At 40.6% G+C, this 22,331-nt stretch overlaps 4 protein-coding genes across 11 annotated transcripts in view; 2 read left to right on the top strand and 2 right to left on the bottom strand.

The window, feature by feature from the left end:
• The window catches only part of gramd1a (GRAM domain containing 1A), a 30,952-nt gene extending 20,353 nt beyond the window's left edge, over positions 1 to 10,599 (bottom strand). The window contains exons 1-4 of one of the 5 annotated variants that reach the window (XM_071468539.1): positions 10,467 to 10,599; positions 10,034 to 10,330; positions 9,040 to 9,179; positions 5,493 to 6,583 (exon numbers count right to left, since the gene is read on the bottom strand). In XM_071468539.1, coding sequence (XP_071324640.1) covers positions 5,493 to 5,956 — 464 coding nt within the window. In that variant the 5' untranslated portion in view covers positions 5,957 to 6,583; positions 9,040 to 9,179; positions 10,034 to 10,330; positions 10,467 to 10,599. Of the gene's footprint in view, positions 1 to 833; positions 5,462 to 5,492; positions 6,584 to 7,283; positions 7,838 to 7,865; positions 8,332 to 9,039; positions 9,180 to 10,033; positions 10,331 to 10,466 lie in introns of those variants that run through there. The other 4 variants (XM_071468540.1, XM_071468542.1, XM_071468543.1 and 1 more) reach the window with 4 other exon arrangements.
• A 2,255-nt stretch (positions 10,600 to 12,854) lies between these two features.
• Positions 12,855 to 17,608, top strand: LOC139612697 (sodium channel regulatory subunit beta-1). 4 transcript variants are annotated; one of them, XR_011686627.1, is made up of 7 exons: positions 12,855 to 13,113; positions 14,137 to 14,303; positions 14,651 to 14,885; positions 16,024 to 16,183; positions 16,456 to 16,509; positions 16,677 to 17,264; positions 17,300 to 17,608. XR_011686627.1 is itself a non-coding variant. In XM_071468547.1 (6 exons), the coding sequence occupies exons 1-5, from the start codon at positions 13,083 to 13,085 to the stop codon at positions 16,499 to 16,501; spliced, it is 639 nt and encodes a 212-aa protein (XP_071324648.1). In that variant the 5' UTR covers positions 12,855 to 13,082; the 3' UTR covers positions 16,502 to 16,509; positions 16,677 to 17,608. The 4 variants fall into 4 exon arrangements, 2 of the variants coding, with proteins under 2 accessions (XP_071324648.1, XP_071324647.1); XR_011686626.1 differs by having other exon boundaries at positions 12,864 to 13,251; XM_071468547.1 differs by having other exon boundaries at positions 16,677 to 17,608.
• Positions 17,609 to 17,757: 149 nt separating this feature from the next.
• On the top strand, positions 17,758 to 19,660 carry LOC139612698 (potassium voltage-gated channel subfamily E member 1-like). The gene is made up of 2 exons (XM_071468548.1): positions 17,758 to 18,499; positions 19,158 to 19,660. The coding sequence occupies exon 2, from the start codon at positions 19,192 to 19,194 to the stop codon at positions 19,612 to 19,614; it is 423 nt and encodes a 140-aa protein (XP_071324649.1). The 5' UTR covers positions 17,758 to 18,499; positions 19,158 to 19,191; the 3' UTR covers positions 19,615 to 19,660.
• On the bottom strand, positions 19,654 to 22,128 carry dnajc28 (DnaJ (Hsp40) homolog, subfamily C, member 28). Its single transcript, XM_071468545.1, has 2 exons — positions 21,982 to 22,128; positions 19,654 to 21,230 (listed from the first exon to the last, which is right to left on the bottom strand). The coding sequence occupies exon 2, from the start codon at positions 21,215 to 21,217 to the stop codon at positions 20,060 to 20,062; it is 1,158 nt and encodes a 385-aa protein (XP_071324646.1). The 5' UTR covers positions 21,218 to 21,230; positions 21,982 to 22,128; the 3' UTR covers positions 19,654 to 20,059.
• Between the last annotated feature and the right edge of the window lie 203 nt (positions 22,129 to 22,331).

Here is a 22,331-nt window from a genome sequence, read left to right as displayed (position 1 = left end):
GAGTTTAAAAAGCTCTTAAACCATTTTCCCCATTCTCCTCAAACACTGTCTTCTTTTTACCTCATTTCAGGCATTTTAGAAACTCATCTCCTTATGCAGTTTAACTGAATATTGTTTATACCCTTTTATAGTGTGTGGCAGTCTTAGTCTGACTATGTTGTTTCTATTTATGCAGGCTTTTCTTGTTGTCCAGGTCCCTCTTGAAAGGGAGGGTTTAACATTTCCTTGATTAAATAAAGGAAAATTGAGGGGAAATGACATGGGTACAGCTGTAAACTTGGAAGCTGTTGTCAGTAACAGCGGATGGAGTAGAGAGGGGATGAAACAAAAAAGATAAACCCAGAAATATTAACTTATCTCCTGCAGCACAGTGAATCAGAGCAGCGGTATTATGACAAGAAGCATTAAGCTATCTTTAGGTAAACGCACATCGGGGCAGCAGGCGCTGTAAATAGGCTTGCTCCGCTGTGAGTCAGTGCGACCAGGACAGAGATGCGAATCTGTGTCAGCATGTGTTTACAAACCGGGGCTAAATCCGTCAGCAGCACCGATGTAAAAGGCTAACCAGCAGCACAAACCTCTAGCTATCTACTGTAGTGTGGTAAACCTGCATTATTGCCCGTCAGACATTACACAGGATGGACATAAACAAAACGCTAGCGATCACAGTAATAACAGACCGTGGCTGCACAATCTGTGTTTTTACAGAAACCATGCCTGCAACGTCCAGATATCATCGGTGGGATTTGGTCATTCGGCCGCACCAGACGCCCATGAATGGTATAAGACCGCGGACATATCACTGCACAACACATGCTACCCATCACACTTACTCGAACATGTCATGAGGCGTTTGCGATCCAGCCGATACACACAAAATACACACACACACACACGTTGCTGCTTTCTATTGTGTCAATATGGCACCGGTGTCCCTGGTGTGTGTGTGTGTGTGTGTGTGTGTGTGTGTGTGCAGCTAACGCAAGCCAGGCGCTACTCTATGTCCGCTCTTCTGTCTTGTTTCCTCCGGTTAGCATCGGGGTGGTAATGCGCCCATGGTTCCACCGTCCCGGGGTCAGATGTTCATTTCCCCTCCTGCCCGAAGCCCAAGCAGCACCCAGCCAGGTACCGGACGGACCGCTGCTCCCTATACCGACTGCAGGACCCGGTAACGGGCTGCTGTGTCTGCGTCCATCCGTAATCCCCTTTGCCACTAGGGAGCAGGGAGGAGGAGGAGGAGGAGGAGGAGGAGGAGGGAAGGAGGGAGGGAGGAGGCGGCTCCATGTGTTGAGTGAGGCCTTGCTTTTATATTGAGGTGGTGCTGAACTGGGAGCACCAATAAAGCAGAAGCAAAACCGAGGGGTTCATCTGAACTCAGAGGACCACAACCTCACAGACAGCCGACCACTAAAACCTTTACCAACACTTTTATCTTTGCCATGAATTCCTTTATCCACATGTGAATCTATATGCTGCTTCAGCTCATTAACAAAACAGATGCTCACAAGCTTCAGCATTAACCTCTCATTCACTCTCCCATTCATTTATGGGAATCATGTATTAATTCAAACAAGACAACACAACACTTTTTAAAATGGATCGATAAACCTCATTAGTAAAAGATTAGTGGATTAATCAACTATTTTGATAAATTATTTTTCAAAAGTGCCCAAATTCACCAGTTCTGATTTCTCATATTAATATAGTTACAGTCCTTTTTAATAGTAAATTAAACATCTTTATATTTTAGACTGTTGATTGGACAAAATAAGCAATCTGAAGACATTGCCTTTGCCTCTGGGAAACTGTCGTAAGTAGTTTTGACTAATTTCTGAAATTTTATAGACCAAACAATTAATCAAGAAAATAATTAGCAGATTAATCAATAATAAAAATGGTAGTTAGTTTAAGATCTAAAGCCCCATTTCAACCTGTACGATTCAAACAAACTAGTAACATATAATATAGAAGTGTTGTTGGTTTTGGTTAATTAACTTTTAGGATGAATATCTTCACACTATCAGATGAGGCAGTGGGTTTCATCTGATAGTTTGAATAATTGTAATCATCTAAAGTAAAAAAAAAAAAAAAAGTGTAGTTATGCAATGTATGTAGTTGTGCAATACCAGTTCTTCTCCATGTTCACCATGTATATATCATTATAAAAAACAAGCTAAAACATGACTACCATTGTAAATACAGAGACCATAGCTGACTGTAATGAATCCACCTGGCCAAAGCCCAGAGCCCACCCAATCCCTTAACCCTCAATCTCTCTGTCCATCCCTTTGGATTAGAGTCCACATCATAATCCATGCTGGGTTGAGCCAAGCCCACATCTCCACCATTCTGTCTCCCTCAGTGTAATCTGCTTTTCTGAGGTTCACCAATGGCCCACAATAATGTCAGAGTTTAATGGGCCAAGTGGGCATCGAGAAGAGAGACAGAATGCAGCTTCAAAAGAAAGCTGAGAAGATGTACAGGATGTACATTTCACACTATGGGTTGTACATTACAAGATGTAAATGTTCTAATCTTACACCCTTTCCTTCCTGCCTACAGAAACTCTGACAAAGCAAGAGAAAGGAGAGGAACACAAGTGAATTTGGTTAGTTTAACGTCCTTTGCAATTATGTCACTGCAAGTTTGATTTTGTCTCAGAAACAACTGACAACTTTACTTGGTGTTTTTGACAATATGCGTTTCCATTTGTCTAGTATGTGCAAGTATATAAATTATAGAGTAGAGAAGTTTTAGAACAAAAACATCTGCTCCAGAAATCAATCTTAGTGCTGACTAATCAGTTGCTTTGAACAAACTGTACATAAAAAGTTGCTAAGATGTTTCGTCAATAACAAGTATAAGGTGTCAACACATTTCTTACACTCTTCATATTGCACTTTACACTGTCCTCCTCTACAAACTGACACACAAAATTTTAAATTCAATGACATGACCATAGATAAGAGTTTTACAGATTACCACTATTTAAAATTAGGTCTATCAGTCTACACATTTGAAGAGGTAAACCTATGATAACTTGTTATGACAATTTAACAAGATGTTTACATTAAAATAAGTAGAATGAGGTCACTGCATAAAGTGGAACTGCCCTTTCAGCTGTGCTGTGGAAAATGCATTTGTGCTAGTTATTAAAAGCAAGTGAAGGCAACTTTACCTTAGCAAATCTGCAATTGAGACATTTAAAAGTGAAAATTCGATCCCAATAAACTCCAACTTTCAAAGGCTGGGAGCAAACACTGCAGTCAGTAAATACGCATCTAGAAGCTGTGAAGAATCCATCTGATGCAGTTATGTCTTCATTGACCAGTGACCAGATCCCTGACTAGATGTAGTCCTTACAAAGATATTGACCCATTGGCTTTTCTGAGTTCCCAACTTCAGCTGAGATGTCTCAGTCGCTACTGAATCATTTTCGTCAGTGGCCTCATACTGCAAATATTCACACAACCAGTTCTGTTGCAGATGAGCACACACACCCCATACAGTAAAACAGTTCTAGCCAGCTTTAACACCTCGACACTGATAAATTGCTGTGCAGTAGCCTATCTAAAGAGTCTTTGCAGGAGGCCTGGCTTAAGACATGATGAAAAACAAACATAATCATATACTGTTTCAATAAGGAATCCAAATTAAAAACTCTTACCAAATAACAACACTTGTTCTCACTGACATGATGAAAAGCACGGTTAGAAGGTCTGTTTCAAAAAGAATCTCCAGTGCATCAAATGGTTTGTGTTTCAGCTGCCATCAGCTGATTTTATGTGCAAAAAAAAAATTTCCACTGTTAAACAGGAACAATAAACATTTGCCATTCAGCCATAGGAGCTGCTTACTATCCCACCTTTGGGGCAAACTTCACAGCCTTGTCCAGGTTGTTTGATATATGCAAATCAACTGTGTTTGAGGAGGTTGTCATGCTATACAAACACGTCAAAGACAACTAGAAATTAGGCAATATTTGCTTCCCCAACTTTATACTTACAGACATGGAAAGAGGACACATGGTTACATGTGTTTTACATTTACCTCCCTGTTTATCTGTTTTTTCTTTTTTTAATATTTGGACAAGCGTTTAATTTGTGTCTTGTAAAACGAAACCAAATTTTGAGCTCAAAATCTAAAATTGGACAACCAAAGAATGATTTAATGCTATGTGTGAATAGAGTTACACATTTCTTGTATGGCTTATTTCAATTACAGTTTATATAACCTTAGACATTTGTTTGCCGGAGCCTTACCCTGAAAAGGTGCATATGTGCTGGGATTTACTTGACATTGTTTAAACTTAAAATTTTCACTTGCTTTTTAAGCTACATATTCATTCGTTTTTCACTATAAAAGCCTATTGTCAAACCACCACTGGAAGGGTCATAACGCAGATCTCAGCAAAATATCATAACAGGATCAATAAAATGATGTGTAAATGAAGAGCACAAGGGCACAGCTGTTCATATGGAGCATAGGAGAGAATCACCCTCTGCTTGCCCTCTGTAGCCCACTGCAGTGGTGCCCAGAACCTCCTCTGATTGGACTCGCATGACATCATCAGACTAGGAGCGCACTCCCATTGGCTGAAGGTGATGTCATGATTCAGAGGAAGGATAAATGGCGCATGAACCCCGCCTCTAGCTCCTTGTGACTGACCCAGCTCTGTTTTTCCTTGCTTCTACAAGAGCAGTCTCACTTTCTTTGTTTACAGTTTACATAGCTTTGTTGTTCTGCTCATTTGAAGAGGTCATCTATTCTAAAAGCTTACACTATTCTTCAAAATACCAGTAAATAGCAGGTCATATGTATTATGCATGTTTTCTTAGTGTTTAGTGCAGGGTAGCAAGGGCATTTCTTGCTTCATCACTTAAATTCTACAGTGTGAGTGTTGGCCTGCTTTTTTATCTGACGTCACTGCCTACCATGAATCAACTCAGCTTAATCAGGATTTTAACTGTGTAATCTGTCCTCACTAGTTTTAGCCATTAGCTAATTAACCCCACCCTGTTCCAAAATAGTTGACCTTGTGTGGTGGGGTGAGAAAAATGGAGTGAGCGTAAATCTGTCAGATATAAGGCCTTTTTGTTCCCCACCGTCATGCGCAAATGAGAGGCTACTCATTCCAGTCAGTCACTGCAGGGAAATCTGGTCTCAGTAGGCCTGAATGCAAATTGGCTGAGGTTTTAAAGAGCTATAAGCATTGAATGCCCATGAGACAGTCAAACATAGTGCTGACAGTGTGGACGCTCTGTTCCAAGCCATTGGACCCTATGTGGTGCTGCTGCTGTAAGATAAGTGAGTTCATCTTCAAAGACAGAGCCTTCAACTGAATGAATGAAGAAAAAGAACGCTTCAGTTTTGGTCCTTTGCTCATGAGGGAGTAAAGAAATCCTGTGCACCAGCACTTTATTTTATTATTTATTTCATAATAATGTTTTGAATCTTGGCTGGTTGTTTGGGCATGAATCCAGCACACTAACCTGCAGCTGTCCCAGTCAGAGTCTCTGCTGAGCAGGCTCCTGAGGGACCAACGGGAGCGGCGGCTAGGAGAGGGACTACGAGACCATGAGCAAGACGGTGGCAGGAGGAGGTCCTGTGAAGGGCTGTCCTGACCTTGCTCTTCCCCCTCCATCTGTGTGGCCACAGAGGGGGAGGGCGAGGGGCTTCGCTGTCGAATGGTGCGCTTCTCCACAGTGTCTTCTATTACAATTTGTGGCATTTTACCCTGCTTAGGAGGACAGTCTTGCTCCTCCTCATTTTGTTTCTTAAGTCGTGTCCTGCTGCGGCGGGATCGACTGTGACGGCTGAAGCGTGACAGTCTAGGACTAGGTGAGCGAGACCAGGACTCTGTATCTGAGGATGGGGGCAGGACAGTCAGCACTGGGACAGGGATGGGCTGAGCCAGAGTGATACTCTCTGGTCCCACAGGAGAGGACATAGTCATTTTCAGAGCTTTCCAGGGTTTAATTTTCTCAAGGACACCAACATGGGTTTGGTTGCATCTTTAAAGCGGAGACAGACCCATGATGTTCCAGTAATGCTTGCATTTAATATATTTCATAAACAGGATGGGTAAATTATCAAGTACTCCCTCCAGGTGAATCAGCTCTGACTTATTAAGTAATGCTAACTTGAAGATGATTCAGTATTCTTCATATTTCTTTTGAACTTAAGTTTCTTCTCGTCAGTTAAGTAAAATTTGAGTAAACCTCAGAGCAATTAACAAGATGACAGCTGTGCGGGTGTTTCTTCACATTCAGAAATGATGCAACAGGAAGTGGGGACAAGGCAGATAATTCAATAGGCCTTATCTTTAGGTAATCCATTTCCAGTTGTCCAGTCTGTACACATGTTGGCTAAGAGTGACTAAATGCTCCATCTTCTATGTTTAGCTTATGTCCCCACCCCTTCCTCCTCTGTAGCACTTGCACTGTCCGGTGTTACTCTTTCTTCAATACGTCTCTCCTCCCCTCCTTTTGGCAGACTTCAAGCTTGCACTTGCATTATCAAGCTCATCTTTGCAAGGGTTGAAGTCTCAGACAAAGACGGATCTGAGTCTGGACGTAGCTACCTGAGGAGTGAAAAGAGCAGAGACTTTGCATTCAAAAGGGTGGCCTACATTTGATGACATTTGTATTTTATTTTCTTTGAATATTATTTGTTCAACTTTCCCACCAGTACAAATGATTGCAAGACAAGGGCTATTTATGTCTGGTCCTTGATATGTCTGCTTTGCCATTTCTGGGAATATGAGGTATCATATGTCAAAGATGATGATTTGCAATGAAATACTGTTCCCGTTGGAAGGACAATCAATAGGATTTATTTATGGTGAGGTATTTCATGTCATTAGAATCCAGGTTTGGATACTTGTTTTATTATTCTAGTGGCATTACTCAAGATTTTCTCCCTTCAAGTTAACTCAGAAATAGCCAAAACTGTGTGAACAAGGTTCTGACTGACACCAGTCACTGTTTATCAGTGGACAGTAACAGACACAAAGAGAAATTTCATTCCTGTGTGTTGGAGCGAAAGCCCATACAGATCCGATCTCGGGCCGAAAAAGCCGGTGTTCTATATAAATGCCAGCATTTCCACAAGCTGAAAACAAAGCTAGTCCTAAAACTGGCCAGAAAGAACAAACACACAATCTCACACACCAGCTACCAGACTCTGTAACAGACATAAACAACACACCCTTTAAAAACAGTTCATAACAAGGTCTAATTGTCACTATATGCTACCAAGGTCATATCTACATGAAAACATACTGCAGATGTGTCCTCCAACAGGGAAGGGATTTGTGTGTCACTCCATTGTTTGCCTTCAAAGCAGGCACTTCCAAGGCAAGGGCCCAAACACGTCTGACAGTATTTGCTGTGATCTGTTTGAACAAGAACAATCTTGGCACAGACTTGTTTGTCCAGAGTAATCCTCCATAATCCCCGTATAGCCTTCACTCTTTGGTCAACACCAGCGTGATCTTTTAGCCATAAAACACAGGACATATTAACCTGTAACACTCACAATACAACATTAAACGTCGACCACAGCCATTTCAGACGCAGTAAACTGCGGTGCACACAACAACAGGTTTTTGCAGTGTGAAGCGACTGTCCAGGAACAGCTGATCTGGTGGTATCAAGTTCATCATTTTACATTCATAGTGTTCATTTTGGTTTCATACACATATCGCTTGAACGACCCGCAGTTATAGGAAACACACCGATATCTGTTGACGTGATATTGTGCGCAGGCGAACACCCAAAGACCAAAGGTTATGCAAAAAAGAAATAATAACATGGCACAGAAAAACTTTCACAGGCTGGTTAAACTAAAGTTGGAACTCCTACCTCCCATTGGATGAGTTTCCTCCGTTTCTGTTATCTTGCTCGGCCTCGAAAACAAGCCGAGCGACGGTGCGGGGCGCAATGTTAAAATCCACTTTTTCACAGGAACACATCAACATTATTATGTGCGTGAAGAAGCATCTGCCGGCTGCAGCTAACTGTTAGCCTTTATCCAGCTAACGCTAAAGACAACCAAGTTTAGCTAACGTTATCCCCCGACCTCCGAAGGCCGCCCGCTCACAAAAAGATGACTATCTGGCTAGTAGACTTTAATATCCAACAGAGAAAGTACTGTTCCGACGTCTTCCATTTTCACTTTAAAAACACCCCGGTATAAAACACTGTTAACAATCAATAATTTTAAAGCTCAAAGTTAGCTTAGCATTATTAGCGTGCTAATTTAGTTTAAAGTTAACATACAATACGTTTTTTGTCGAAATGTGAATAGCAACGAAGTCAGTCAGTCGGGCGATTTATTTAGTACGTGTGGGGGGGGTTACGATAAGTCTCATCACGACAAAGTATTAAACCTACTACATATTTTAATAGGGAATAACCCCACCAATGATTTTAATACTTATATCTTTAAAATTATATAAACAACGTTTATTATTATATATTCAGCTCTACACAGCCACCAGCAAAACAAGACAAACACCCCTCCGACAAAACTTTGTGGTACAGTCCCGGAAAATAACTGTTCAGTGGATGTGGCGACAAGAAGACGAGTGTTTACATTAAACAAACAACACAGAAAACGAGTTTTATCCCTCATCAACTACAGATGAAACGTTTGAAAAAGACGGCCTGTGATCTGGACGCTGTCATCACGGTTAGGCTGTTTTATTGCGAAGAGAAACAAATGGAGCAGCCTCAGGCATTTAAAGTTATTGACGAGGCTTTCTTGTAGCGCCAACGTGAGATCCACACATCAGATTTTCTCAGTATACCACGAACCACGGACACGGAAATCCACAGATTTAGCATACTTTAAGAGTTTATTTGAAGGGAGCTGGTATGTGACCAAAATCAATGGAGAGAGACATTGCGACCCCTTGTGTCTTACAAGGTTGTCTGCAGGCATTGTTGAACTGATGGCTTATGCCTCATCCTTTACCTTACTATTAAGCAGAAATTACTACTTGGTAGCAGCAAGAAGGCCTATATATCATCTCACCTCCTGCCTCCTGCAGCAGCATTGCTTCATATGGTCTCACGAACTATTATAAGTAGGATGCAGCCTGTAAGATATTGGATATCCTTTCCTCCAGGACACATACAGTAAACAAGGCCAGTGTCAGGTCACCTTGTCTGAAGCTGAAAACAAAAGAACAAACATTGACGAGACACATTCAGTTACAATGATGAATAAATGTGGATATTGTACCGGAGAGATGGATGTATTTTAGTTTAAAATGTACGCAGACAGTAGATTATACAGAGAAACTGTAAAGCTGTTGATTTTAGGGCTTTAACTAACAACTCTTTTCATTATAGACTGATTTTATTATTATTATTTTCCAAATTAATCGAGAAAATAATTGAAGATTTTCTGATCAATTGAGAAACTATTTGTTTCAATGGTGAAAAACTCAAAGTCATGTCTTCAAATTGCTCGTTTTGTCTGACCAATAATTCAACTCTTAAAGATCTTCAGCTTACCATCGCATAAGATATAGAAATGTAACAACTAACCCTAACCCTAACCCTAACCCTAACCCTAACCCTAACCCTCACAACCGAAAGGTGAAACAAGCACATTTCTGAAAAAAACTGATAAATTACTGATTAATTAAATAATCATTTTGGCTCATGGGACTAGAACCCAACAGTTTTAGTCTACTTTACAGGAAGTACTACTTTTTTTTCTTTATTACAATACCCACACCGCAACATATACACATGCTTTGCATCTTTCAGTCTTATTTCCATAATATTGTGCACTCATTGTACCAGACATTTTAAAAATACACATACACAGGGCAGATACCCTTACACATCCTTCAGCAATTAAACTTTAGAGGCTACAAACAAAAACAGGGAAATTTGCAGTCCTGAAAGAAGAACTTATCATTTCATTTCTTTTCTTTTTATTTTTTTATTTTTTTTAAACATAGATATTTAACACCACACGTCCTGAACATCTTTTGTAGTAATGAATTTGCCTTTACCTGCTTGTCAGATTTAATCTTCAGCCAGCAGTTGCTTCTGTATCCTTTCAAATCGACAGCAGAGCATCACAATGACTTGGCAATTTCACATTCTCCATAGGTTTACCAGGCATCCTCTGCCTTCTCACTCCCTGCGGCTGCCTCCTGAAATCAACACTTCTCCGCCGGCTCCACTTCGAAACACAGGACCGAGGTCTGTTACACATGCAGGCGGGCAAGAAACTGCTCCAGGTTAAAGGGAGTTGTGTTGCTGAGCGCTTCTGACTGCTCAATCGGGGACTGGAAACTCGATCTGTGCTAAAAATAAAAAACATCACCAGCACTGTGAGAAAGGAGGTGTGCCACTCTGTGTGTATGCGTGTGTAGGGTCACGGAGGTACAGCCCATTCCAATATATACAACACACACACACACACACAAACAGTACACATACACGGTTTATCATATGTCAACCTTTCCTTGAAGTTTCCCCCATCATGAATGTGCCAACCCAAGGTCTTTCTTTTACCCTCTCTTGGTCACATATGTGTAATTTCCAAATCTGCTCTGGCTGATCTTTATTGTCTTTATCATTCATAGGCTACCACAAGGTTAAAAGAGGCAAGGGCCCTTATCAAGAGCTCAGTGCTTCACTGTGTCATCTGGTTACATCACATGACAACATCCCTGACCTCCAACGCAGCCAAAATACACAAACACACACACACACACACACACACACCCTGGCTGGCAGAAGCACAGCTTACATCCTACCCTTGTACACTGTACACTAAATGTTTGTACAACCTCAGAGTGGGACATGTTTAATTTCACCTGACATGTGCCAAAGCATTCTGACTTAAAAAAACAAAAACAAAACTAAAAAAACTCATTACATTCATCATGTCAACACGCTGGCTTTATCTACCACGTGAATCTTCCTGTCACTGTTGTCAGCACGCAAACTGAGGCCTTTAGTCAATGTCTGCTCTGTCAGCCTTGACTTCAGTGGCCTTGTTTTTCTGACAACTAACTGGCATTGATGAACTGTCAGACCCTTGGAGGGGAGATATCAAAACCAAGAGATCGTAAAAATATATATACTGAAGGTACAAAATGGGACATTTTCTGGTTTTAGTAACTGAACAAATATTTAGTCAAATCTATGTGAAATGAGTCAGTAAATGATGCACTGATATAATGATGAATGTAATTCGCTGCAGCACCTCAGAGGTTCAAACACACCTTCATACTGAGAGCAAAATTACATACCTAATCTAAGTGAATACCATGTTGAAGAGGCCAAACAAGACTGATTAAGACGGAACAATAAGGAATGTAAATTGTCAGTTTAGTACATTCAAATAGTCTACACAATTACAATAGACTTTTACTGAGGTGAATAAAGACGTAAGTGCAATATACATACAAAGAAATAGAACGTAACAAGAAGCTTGCATTTGTGTAATTTGGTTCTGCACAATCAAGGCAACATTTTCAGTTCAGTCAATTTTCAATCTTTCAATCAATGAAATCTAATAGAAAATTAGTGTAAATTAGATAATTTCCTGTGATTGCACCAAATATGACATTGGAGGACAATAACAGTGCATCAACTGGCCCTGGGACATTCTGTATATTATTAACCCACTAACTCCATAACTTTTCTACTACTCACTTACTCTTCATTTTAAGACATATCTTCATTAAAGAGAAACAATAGGGAGTAGTAATATTGCAGTTTTAAAGTAAGTCCCATGAATTCAGATGACATCATCTTGTCTGGTGAGATCTTGCAAAGCAAGGCTGGAAAGAGCAAGTCAATTTTCAAACATAAATAGTTTTTTGAGGATTTCAATTGGGCTTAGCTATGATTATCACCATTCGACTCATTAGATTGTTCCTGAAAAACAAGCAAACTTAAATAGCTCTCATTTTGCTGACTGGCATGTTTCATATATCATATATGTAAGAATCACCAAGTAGCATAAAAGACACACACTGCAGCTGCAGTCTTCGATGGTGACTGGGGTGATTATTTTTAACAATTTACAATAATGATGATAAAAATTCGATGAATAAAGAGAGAAATGAAAACATATAATAAGCATTATAGTAATACTTGGACCTTAGAAACCAATGAAGTCAGTTAACAACATGCAGTGATGGGAAACGTAGCATGCCACTCCTCAGGGTCATGTATTTTCATGAGACAGACTGGCTCACTGAGATGCTTACATGCCCTGTAGTAACCTAGCACTCGAAACACTGGAGCAAATACATGTCAGCTAAAGTGTCCTTCAGCAAGACACTGAATCCCTGCCAGCTGCAGGGGGCCGTAGCTGTCCGTGACCTCTGACCCAAGCTGCAGAGCAGAGCATTTATTATTATAGATTATTATAGGCAAATTATAAATCATTATTATAGGCAAAATGTACCTACTGTATATGTGTAGTGATCCCTTTAAGCCCCATGTGACTGTTCGCTCCACTCTATGCATTTGTTTAACAAAATATGTCAGAGATGATTTTCCTGATTTTACATGTCAGACGTGCTGCTCCTATTCTCTAAAGAATGAATATAAAACCCACTGCATAGACCAGGATGAAAACTTTGAGGCAAAGTTAATATAAAGGCAAGAAATCTCATATTAAACTTCAAGCTATTCACGAATCAAGTCTTGAAAAAGTCTAAACTTTTCCTGTGTGAGAGAATCTATAAATCAGAAGAAACGTGGCTGTAGTCTTGCTTTGGATGGTCATGTTGTAGTTATGGATCAGGTCTCATCATCTCAGGTTTCCTGCAGGATTTCAACACTCACAACGTCCAACTCTCCTGGATTCACACGCTCTAAATATAGCTGCCTTAAAGTCAGTCTGGACTGCAGGGGAGACTCAAAACTACTGCTAAGAAACACGGAGAGTCAAGTTTGGTTTTTTTTTCGTAGTAAATAATTTCGGTGTCCCAAGGCTTTAAGAGAATTCTCTTTTTTTTTGCCAGTGTGAAATCCAAGTTTGTTGATTGGACTGACAGTGTGGATTATAAAGTGGACTGGTTTGCTGCGAGGAGCATGGAATTAATCGGCAGTCAAGAGGCATTACGTCAGTAAAGCAATCTCAGATCTTTCTCTACAGGTTTACGTCAAGGGAAGTTCAACATTTTGTTCAACAGCTGGCCATAAGTTGCTCCAGCAGACATGATATGCCACTTGTCTCTTTTAGTTGTCCTCAGTCTTTTTGGTAAGCTCAACACCATTTATGTTCCTTACCTTTAATTATGAGGAACTGTTGATGTCAGTAGTTGAAGTTGCACATTTGAGTGTGAGCTCAATTTTGTTCTTTTCAGGGTTCTCAGAGCTTTTCATACAATTTCTACAAAATTACTACATAAACAAAGACAACAAAACAACAAGAACATTAATTTATTAGTGTTTGTGAACATCCTGTATTTTACATGAAATCTCAATGAGTTTACATTCACTGTAGATTCATTTTAAACATATATATATATATATATATATATATATATAATAGAGATAGATAGATAGATAGATAGATAGATAGATAGATAGATAGATAGATAGATAGATAGATAGATAGATAGATAGATAAATGGGGATTGTTGAAACCTTTAACCAGACAAGTTATCTATGTGTTTTTATATTGCCTAGTGTTTTTCTGTCATGTCTTAATGCCTTTTTATGTCTATCGAAAAATGTCAAATGTAAAGCACTTTGCCTTGTTGTTGAAAGGTGCTACACAGTATAAATAATATTGCCTTACCTACTTAGAAGTCAGTTTTATGCTGAAACATACAGGCAGTGTAATCTTTAGATAACAATACAAACAGCTACAGACTTTTGGGAATAGATTAGATAAATGTGTAAATGGTATAGTACATATAAAGTCATCATTATAATAATAATGCTTGAATATTCTTCATCTTAATTCTTATCTCCTGCTTCAACATCATCTCTTTTCACTTCATGTTCTTGTTCTTTAATTTGCCTAATTATTGTGCTCATGTGTCCTGTTTCCTTCTCCTTTATCCGCCTCTCCTAATCCTCTTCTTCTTCTTCTTCTTCTTCTTCTTCTTCTTCTTCTTCTTCTTCTTCTTTCCTGCAGTATCTCAGTGTCATGGCGCCTGTGCAGAGGTGGACTCCCTGACTGAAGCTGTGGCAGGGAAAGGATTCCTGCTGGGCTGCATCTCCTGTAAAAGAAGAGAGGAGATCTCTGCCCAGACCACCGTAGACTGGCACTTCAAACCATTAGGAGAGGAGCAGTTCAGGCATGTGAGTTCAGTAAAGGAACTGGTTTGAATTGCCTTTTAAATCTGGTTGGGATTTGTGAATGAATAGGGCTCTCTTCTACTATCAAGTTGCCTTCGAGTTACTTATAATGTTCCACTGAAGCTGAGTATTACTTAAGATGGAAGTGTGTTTCAGTAGGTCTTTTTCTTATATTTAGTCAACTTTCTTACTTCTCTGCACTGTGTAGACCAGTTGTGTTTTCAGCTCTCTATAGTATATAATGAGGAGTTGTAGCAGTGTGTATGTGATCTAAAAGGGGGTATATGCTTTTTAAACCTTCACTGAATGATAAGAATATTCTTTAAGTTTCCTTTTTTACCTTCTCTCAGATTTTCCACTACGACCACCCAAGTGCTGAGATCCTGCATGAAGACTTCAGCAACCGTCTGGAGTGGCATGGGACACAAGACAGAGATATTCAGATAGGAGCCATTTACATTCATAACGTCACCTTCAATGACACAGGGACATACCAGTGCACCTTTCGCCGCACCCTCTTCCTGGAGCTGGCTGACATGCACGTCATTGTGGAGAAGGAGGTGGAGCTCAGCGTGGTGGCCGTGGGTAAGGTGGGGTGTACCTTTGAGGAGAGTGCCTGTCAGCAGTGGTAGAGGAAGTTTTCAGACCCTTCACTTAAGTAAAAGTGCTTACACAAAAATGTGAAACAGCTCTGTTGCAACTAAAAGTCCCTCATTTAAAATTCTGCTGAAGTAAAAGTACGGAAGTATTATGTGCAAAACATACTTAAATCATCAAAAAGTGTTCTTTCTGCATGATTACATGATTAGCTACATTCCACCACTGGCTCTCAATTTTCTTCTCCCCCTTCTATTCTATATCTTCTTTTCTCTCATTTTTGAAAAAACTACATTCACAGTTTTCCTGCCCAGATGCTTTTGTGATTCCACTATTTAAAACCTAAACATAAGGCCACTTAAGATTAGGCGATAACCCATGCAGTGCTTTTATTCCACTGCTTCTATCAAACACTCTCTCAGGAGCAGGACATTACAAAAGGGAAGACACACTGGTGAGTGTCCTGTCAAAAGCAATGCCCTCAAATCTTCATCAGAGTCAGGTCTAGTCCATTTACGTTTGGTCCGCTGAATCTTTCCCATGGATTTAACCTCAACCTGAAAAGTCTACACTGGCAGCTCTGTGAGGCTCGTTTTTGACCTGATAACTGTGTTAGATAAAAGGTGAGGGGATCACCAAAGGTCACAAAGACCATGAATGTCTGCACCAACCTGTACAGTAATTAATCCAGCAATTGTTGAGATAATTTGCTCTATAATACCACAAAAGGGAAAGTCAAGAGAACAGCACATTCAGCAGGACTCATTAGGTTTGTTTTGACCTGCTGGTGGTGCTAGAGGAAAAGTGGGTGTCCCACGCCAGTTCTGAATTTGTCGCCATCTTCCTGTTTCTGGAGGTAATTTAGGAAATAAAGTGGAGCCTGGGTGGAATTGATGAGGGACAAACAAGGAGCAGTGACTACTGTATAACCTCAGTCAAGCAAACCTCCCTGTCTTTGGGAATATACAGCAAGCGATGAAAGATGGCATAACATGGGCTTGCCCAGATATAGCGCAATGCATTTCAAAATTGCCATCACGTGACATGTTACTGAAAAGCACTGAAAATAGGGAAAACTATTCTGACTTCGCCTTTCTAGAAAAATATGTTGTTTCATCTTTCCCAGCCAATCGGGAGCTGACAGCAGTGATCTCAGAGATAATGATGTATGTGCTGATCGTGGTTCTGCAGCTGTGGCTCATCGTGGTTGTGGTGTACTGTTACAAGAAGATTTCGGACGAGCATGAGGCTCGGGAGGCCCGTAAAGCTCTTAAGGATCAGGCAGCGTGAGTCATTTGTCTTTTACATGACATATTACCAACAGAGTTAAGCCTTTAACCAATAAACTGGGGTCAGGGGTCTTAAATATTGCTGTACATTTCAATACCATACACCATATGTTTGATCACTGGACCAAATCATGACGATATGTTAATTCTGAAATCATCTTCACCACAGTCAGTTTGATTAAGAAAAAAACATATGCAACTGTTTTTGCAATGAGGTTTTCACTCCCAAAAATATCTCAATAATTCACCTTTTCTTTTTATGTTTCCAGACTGTTAGAGTCAAAAGACAACTGTGACGGGGTGCAGCTAGAGTAATATTACAGGTGAGCTGGGTTTACCTTTCAAGGCACCATTAACCAGATTTGCTAGTTTCCACCACATCTTTTTTAGGATTTAGGACAATGTGAAACTTTACAAATTTACAAAAGTGGGTTTTCTCTTCACCTTGCATTTTTATGTTTATGTTATTTTTTCATTTTGTATCCACCAGGTAGAAAGATCATCTCGACGAGAGTTAAGCTGTCATTACTCCACCGTGATTTTGCGGACAATGACACAACTACTGTATGAGAGATTGATGCAATGGTCACACTCAGTAATACTGAACGATTAAAAACCCGAAAGTTTGTGAATTTTATTTTAAAAAACAGACTTCAAACAGTTTGAAGACGAATGGCCTTCAATGTAGGAAATCCAATGAATGATTATTTTTATTGTTGAAAAATCTATCAATTAATTGATTCGTTACCAGCTGATAAAATATAAAAATAATTTAATAATTAGCAGAGACCAAAGTCATGTTTTTACTTCTATACCCACCATATTCACGTGTACCATGTAAATATGCCGTGCTAACTTCAGCACAGGACCTTTTCAGCAGCTAATTTCCTCTTACATCTGTTTTCACCACACAACACAAGCAGAAATGCCAAAAAACAAATATCTTGTAACGACTCTCCCAAAATTAGAAAATTCTAAGGTCTCTAAGTGTTTAATTTTCACTGATGTCATGTCTTAATCATGCAAATGAGAGGGAATTTCATTTTTATGACCTTCTGGGTATCTGAGAAATCTTGATGTCATATCATGACATTGATACCTCTTCCAAAGCAGCTTTAGTGTATGGCAAGCACAAGCAGGATGTCTTTATTTAAAAACACTGTTCTAGTCAACCTAAACTTTTCCATTTGTCCTTGTCCATGTCTGTCCAAGTCTTAGTGAGGTAAATGTTTTTTAAATCATTTTTCATCCACTGTCCATGCTGTGTTTGAAGAAACCTATTAGTGTTAACTTTGACAGTGACTGCATTTGTTTTCATGATGTTGCCTGTCATGTTTGTTGTGCAAATGCTGTGTGATGTGTTTTTAAAAAATAAGTCTGAAACTGTGTTGGAGAAAATACAACACTGATGTCTTAACCAAACCTTGTACTTTGCTGTGACTGCCAATCCAACCACAGAGCACCACTACAAAACAGTACATCTGCAGACATCTGTGTCTGTACTGCAGGCTTCAGGAGGCACACCTACACTTTAACGGTGAGTTGAAGGACATTTGGAGGTGATTGTGTTGTAACTCAATCTAGTCTGAGCTGTGCTGCAGACTGTCCTTAGCGCTGGTCTGAAAGCAGCTTTGTTCTCCTGCGTCAGCCCGGCACCGTCCCCAGAAATAACCACACACTCCTGCTTCTCACTGCAAAATGTGAACATTAGAGATTTTTAAAAAATATATGGGACAATAGTGCTAACCTCATACACTCCTCACAAACTGAGATTAAACACCAGTCTTGGTCATCAGAAGTGAGTGAGCCACAAAGGATGATGGTCCTCTGATTGTCCCCCCTGAAATAATTGTTAATATATTTTAGTCCCTGATTACTTGGCACAAAACTGATAAACTTTAAGATGACTTTAAGGTGTAACATAAATATGTTTGATTCAGTTCTATTTATTTTTCTTTGCTTTAATGAGGTATGATGTAAAGACAAAATCCTAGCTCAGGAAACTGTTCATTGTAGGACAGTGGTTTGAGTCATGCTACACCACTGCCTCACCACACTGAGCTTTTGACCTTGTCCTGTGACCTCCTCGTTTCATTAAACGTGTTGACATGTTGAACATGCTGCACATCTCATCCGCGTAAAAGCACAGGAGGAGGACAGATTATGTGACAAAGAGAACAGGAGTTGTACATTTTCACTCAAGGTGTAGTTTGGGAAAGCTGGGCTTCAAGCTGCTTCTAGTCCTGCCGGAGACAGGGGACTTTACGTGACTGATGCCAAAAACAGCAGGAACTGATTTTGGACCCTTGAAAGGTGAGTTTATCTTTCTACTGAACAAATCTGAAATAACAATGATCTGGAATCAATTTTTTCACTTCACTTTCAGTCTAATGAAACCAAAACTCTGAAAGGTCAACCGAGATATATATGCACACACGCGTACATGTATCTGGCATTAAAAGCTCAAGTTCGTTGGGGGGGAAATCACATTTCCAGTGTTTAATTTGAACAAATGACAAATAACAAATAGAGTGTCCAGAAATGTATTTCTTTTTCTTGTTTCCTTATCCAGGATGAGTTTTATTTAAAATCACTGTGAGATGTGGGTCATTCTCTCAGTCTCTGAGATACAGCCACATCCTTACTGATGTATCCTTGTATAGAACTTAGCTCCTTCCTCTTTTTTTCTAATGTCTTAACATACACCTCTGCAATCCAAATTGGATTTTAATGGAGAACATGTCAACTCTGTCAGTAACTTGTGAGTTTAGATATTTGCAACTCCGAAATCATGCTTTTCTTTCTTGTCTGTTGCCTCTTGGAGTGTTGTAAGTGGGATAGGATTAATAATTGACAAATTACTGTAATCATGCTAAATAATATAATAGTGAAATAAATAAAGTATATTTTCTGCGCAGTGATCTTTCCTGCGGGATGTACCTTTGTCTTACAGCCTGCTCTTGCTCCTCAGTTGCAGTTTGCTGAGCGTCCAGCAGAGGTCAGCCATGTCTTACATCAACACCACCGAGCTGCAGTCGCTGCTGCTCTCTTTACTGCAGCACTGCCTCAACAGCACAAGTGTACTGTCTCCACCCACACCTCAGAACCACACCACCCAGCAGGCTGTGCACTACGTGGCTGGAGACAGGGCCCACACTCAGTCTCAGGGAATCGTGTACATCCTTCTGGTGGTTGGCATGTTCAGCTTCTTCACCTTCGGCATCATGCTCAGCTACATTCGCTCCAAGAAGCTGGAGAGCTCTCACGATCCCTACCACCAGTACATTGCTCACGACTGGACCAAGGTGATGACTCCGTCCAGGGCCGTCGCTCAGGCTCTGCACAGGGAGGCCGCGGGCGACGGAGCCAGCAGCAAAGAGCCAGTCGTCATCTGCAACCCTGCAACACTGGATCAGCTGCCAGACTAGAATGAGACATTTCCCAGATTCAAAAAAACAACACAGAAATATTCTTACACAAGATTTTTTAATCACCTGAATTTTTAATGTCACATGGCGACCAAAAGGTACAGTGTTGGGTTTGTATTTTAAGATCAGTGATTTCACAGAAACAACTTTTACATTAGAATTGCCTCATGTCGTAATCTTTGTTACCAACACATGCAGTTCCTCACACTTTACAGTCGCATGGTAACGCAAGCTCTTCCACTATCACCTGATTACAATCCTGCATATCTGGAGAATAACAGCAGCAACACAGAGTAAAAGTGGTTCCGTGATTCAGACTGTATGCAAAGCAGGTGAACTATTGTGTCTGAAATATTGAGCCAGGGACCATAATGACTGGTTTAAGTGGAGAAAAAAAAAGAAATAAACATTTTTATGGTCACTTAGATTCACAGTTTCTGTGTTTTCATCTGAGCAAATTCTGCACCCAAGCCATCAGGCCTTGTTTGGTCTTTTTAGGCTTAGTTGCTGCATTTGCTCTTTTTTTCTCTTCCTTCCTCCTCTCTCGCTCCTTCTCTCTCTCTCTCTGCTGCTCCAGTCTGTGTTGGTGTGCTCCTTTCACAGCACGGTCAATCTCTCTGGACAAACTGAAGTGAACCATTTGCATGTTGAGCATGGGTACGATGAGGTTGTAATTGTCCACCATCTTGTTAAGTTTCACCAACTCCTCCTCTACAGACGCACACAGCTGATCCCATTGACTGTGCTCTTTGGGAGTCATGGGGTCACCGAGCCTGGCCCTCCCCTCCAATAACCTCTTTCGGATCTGAGCGGTGGTCTCTCGGATGTCGCGCTGTGTGACAACCCAGGGCGGCTGGTAACCGTTGTCTATTAGTATGCGGTTGAGGTTGTGGGTCATAGGATCAGCATATGGGTTATGCTCAAACTTGTTGAGGGGCTTTCCAGCTCCACTCAGGTTCCTGAAATCACCACGGGCCATGGATTCCTGGATCAGGTCCTCCACAAGTCGTTCCACAGCCTGGGTGATCTTGATCTTCCGGCTGCGCTGACGCATGTCCCGTTCCACCAGCGCTCCCTCTGCAGCAGCTGCCCTCTCATGCTCCCTCTGCCGGTAGTTCAATACCTGCTCAGAAGCTCTGTCCACACGAATCTGCCGGTACTGACGTTCACGCTGGGTCGGCGTGCCCAAACCCAAACCCTCATAGCTGAGGTAGTGTCTGTGCTGAAGCGCTGCACCTCTGGACTTCTCATCCTCATCTTCCACTTCCTTCCCCAGGCCAGGATGTTTGATTTTACTCTGATGTGCCAGCACAGCACGGTAGGCCTCCTCGACACGAGCAAACAGCGCTGGATCTGCAGTCGAAGCCCCAGAATCTGGGTGGTAGAGCTTTGCCAGGCGCAGGTAGGCCTCTTTCACCTGCGTAGGACTGCTGTGTCCCTCATCCGGCAGTTGCAGAAGCCTGTAGCTCTCTTGCAGGCTGCGGCTGATCTGGGGGCCAGAGCTAAGTGCTCGGAACAACATGGATTGTCGAGACAAGACGAGCAGAAAACGGGCATGGTGGAAATCACTGCGGGAAACCAGGAGGTGGAAAGTGCAACTCATTTCTGGCACACTCCTGAGGATTTGAAAAGCAAACTTGTAAAAAAAAAAAAGGAGACATCTAACAGAGATGAGTAAATCTTCACCATTAATTTAAAAGTCTTTCACTTTTTATGTAATTTCTTCATAGTTAATTTGGGTTCAAAGAGATGTAACATCGTATAAAACTCAAATAACCAAAATACAAATAAATAAGTTGAGCAACAATTAGTCAATCAACAGAAAATGAAAGGGCAACTATTTTGATCATCAGATAATCAGTTTAGTCATTTTATAAGCAAAAAGGTTTCTCTGGGTCCAGCTTCCAAAATTTTTTTTTTTTTTTTTTTTTTTGTTTTGGTTTTTTTTTTGCTGTGTGTGTGTGTGTGTAACTATATGTTAGTATAGTTATAGTTTTTTTTTACTTTTACTCCACTGAAAGCTAACTGGAGAGCTGCTAAAATTATCGAAAATTTGCAGGGAGTTCTGTCAAGAGCACTGCCCACAACAAAGCTAAAGCTACTTTCCGTCACAAATCACTGGAAAAAAAGCAAATTGTACATGACTTTTTAACATTTTTTTTGTGTGGATTGCATGTTGGTCGCCAGGACACATAAATCCATATGAATTACTGTTAAATGACAGAAGTTGGGGTTCAGTTTCCAGGCTGACTCGCTGATTAGCTGGCTAGGTAACGCAAGAGGTTAGCAAAAAATAATCTCATTTCAAGTACACGTCATTTAACACTTGTGCAAACCGAAAAACTGAATGAAAGCTACAGTACGAACCTGTTTGTAGACAGCGTTAACGTTGCATGACCTACAGCATAACACAGTGGAGAAAACCAGGTCACCGGCCAGCACTTGGTTTGTTGTTGTCACATGATGCAGCTTCTTCTTCTTCTGTCATTTCTCTGCAGCTGTGTTGTATTACTGCCCCCTGTGGACAAACAGTTTCCAGAGGCGGAAGAAGTTTTTGTTATTGGCATATTTTAGTCTTGACACAATGCAACCTCTGAAAGAAAAAGCAATATATATATTAAGTTTAATTAGCCAAGTCGGTTTATTGATAGACAACATTTAAAAACAACAAAAGTTGACCAGTTATTTAATCATTCGATTGATTGATTGCAATCAAA

This window comes from Trachinotus anak, unplaced genomic scaffold (assembly GCF_046630095.1).
Source record: "Trachinotus anak isolate AG129_WGS33_773 ecotype Australia unplaced genomic scaffold, CSIRO_AGI_Tana_v1 ptg000032l, whole genome shotgun sequence".
Taxonomy (NCBI): Eukaryota; Metazoa; Chordata; class Actinopteri; order Carangiformes; family Carangidae; genus Trachinotus; species Trachinotus anak.
Note: the sequence above shows the minus strand (reverse complement) of the source record. Positions and strands in the feature narration are given on the sequence as shown.

Bases quoted from the DNA above. Each gene is read 5' to 3' on its own strand.
- LOC139612697 (XM_071468546.1), top strand. From the start codon at position 13,209: ATGATATGCCACTTGTCTCTTTTAGTTGTCCTCAGTCTTTTTG. The intron at 14,304-14,650 runs GTGAGTTCAGTA...ACCTTCTCTCAG, and splicing joins GAGAGGAGCAGTTCAGGCAT to ATTTTCCACTACGACCACCC. The intron at 14,886-16,023 runs GTAAGGTGGGGT...CATCTTTCCCAG, and splicing joins GCTCAGCGTGGTGGCCGTGG to CCAATCGGGAGCTGACAGCA.
- LOC139612698 (XM_071468548.1), top strand. From the start codon at position 19,192: ATGTCTTACATCAACACCACCGAGCTGCAGTCGCTGCTGCTCTCTTTA.
- dnajc28 (XM_071468545.1), bottom strand. From the start codon at position 21,217: ATGAGTTGCACTTTCCACCTCCTGGTTTCCCGCAGTGATTTCCACCAT.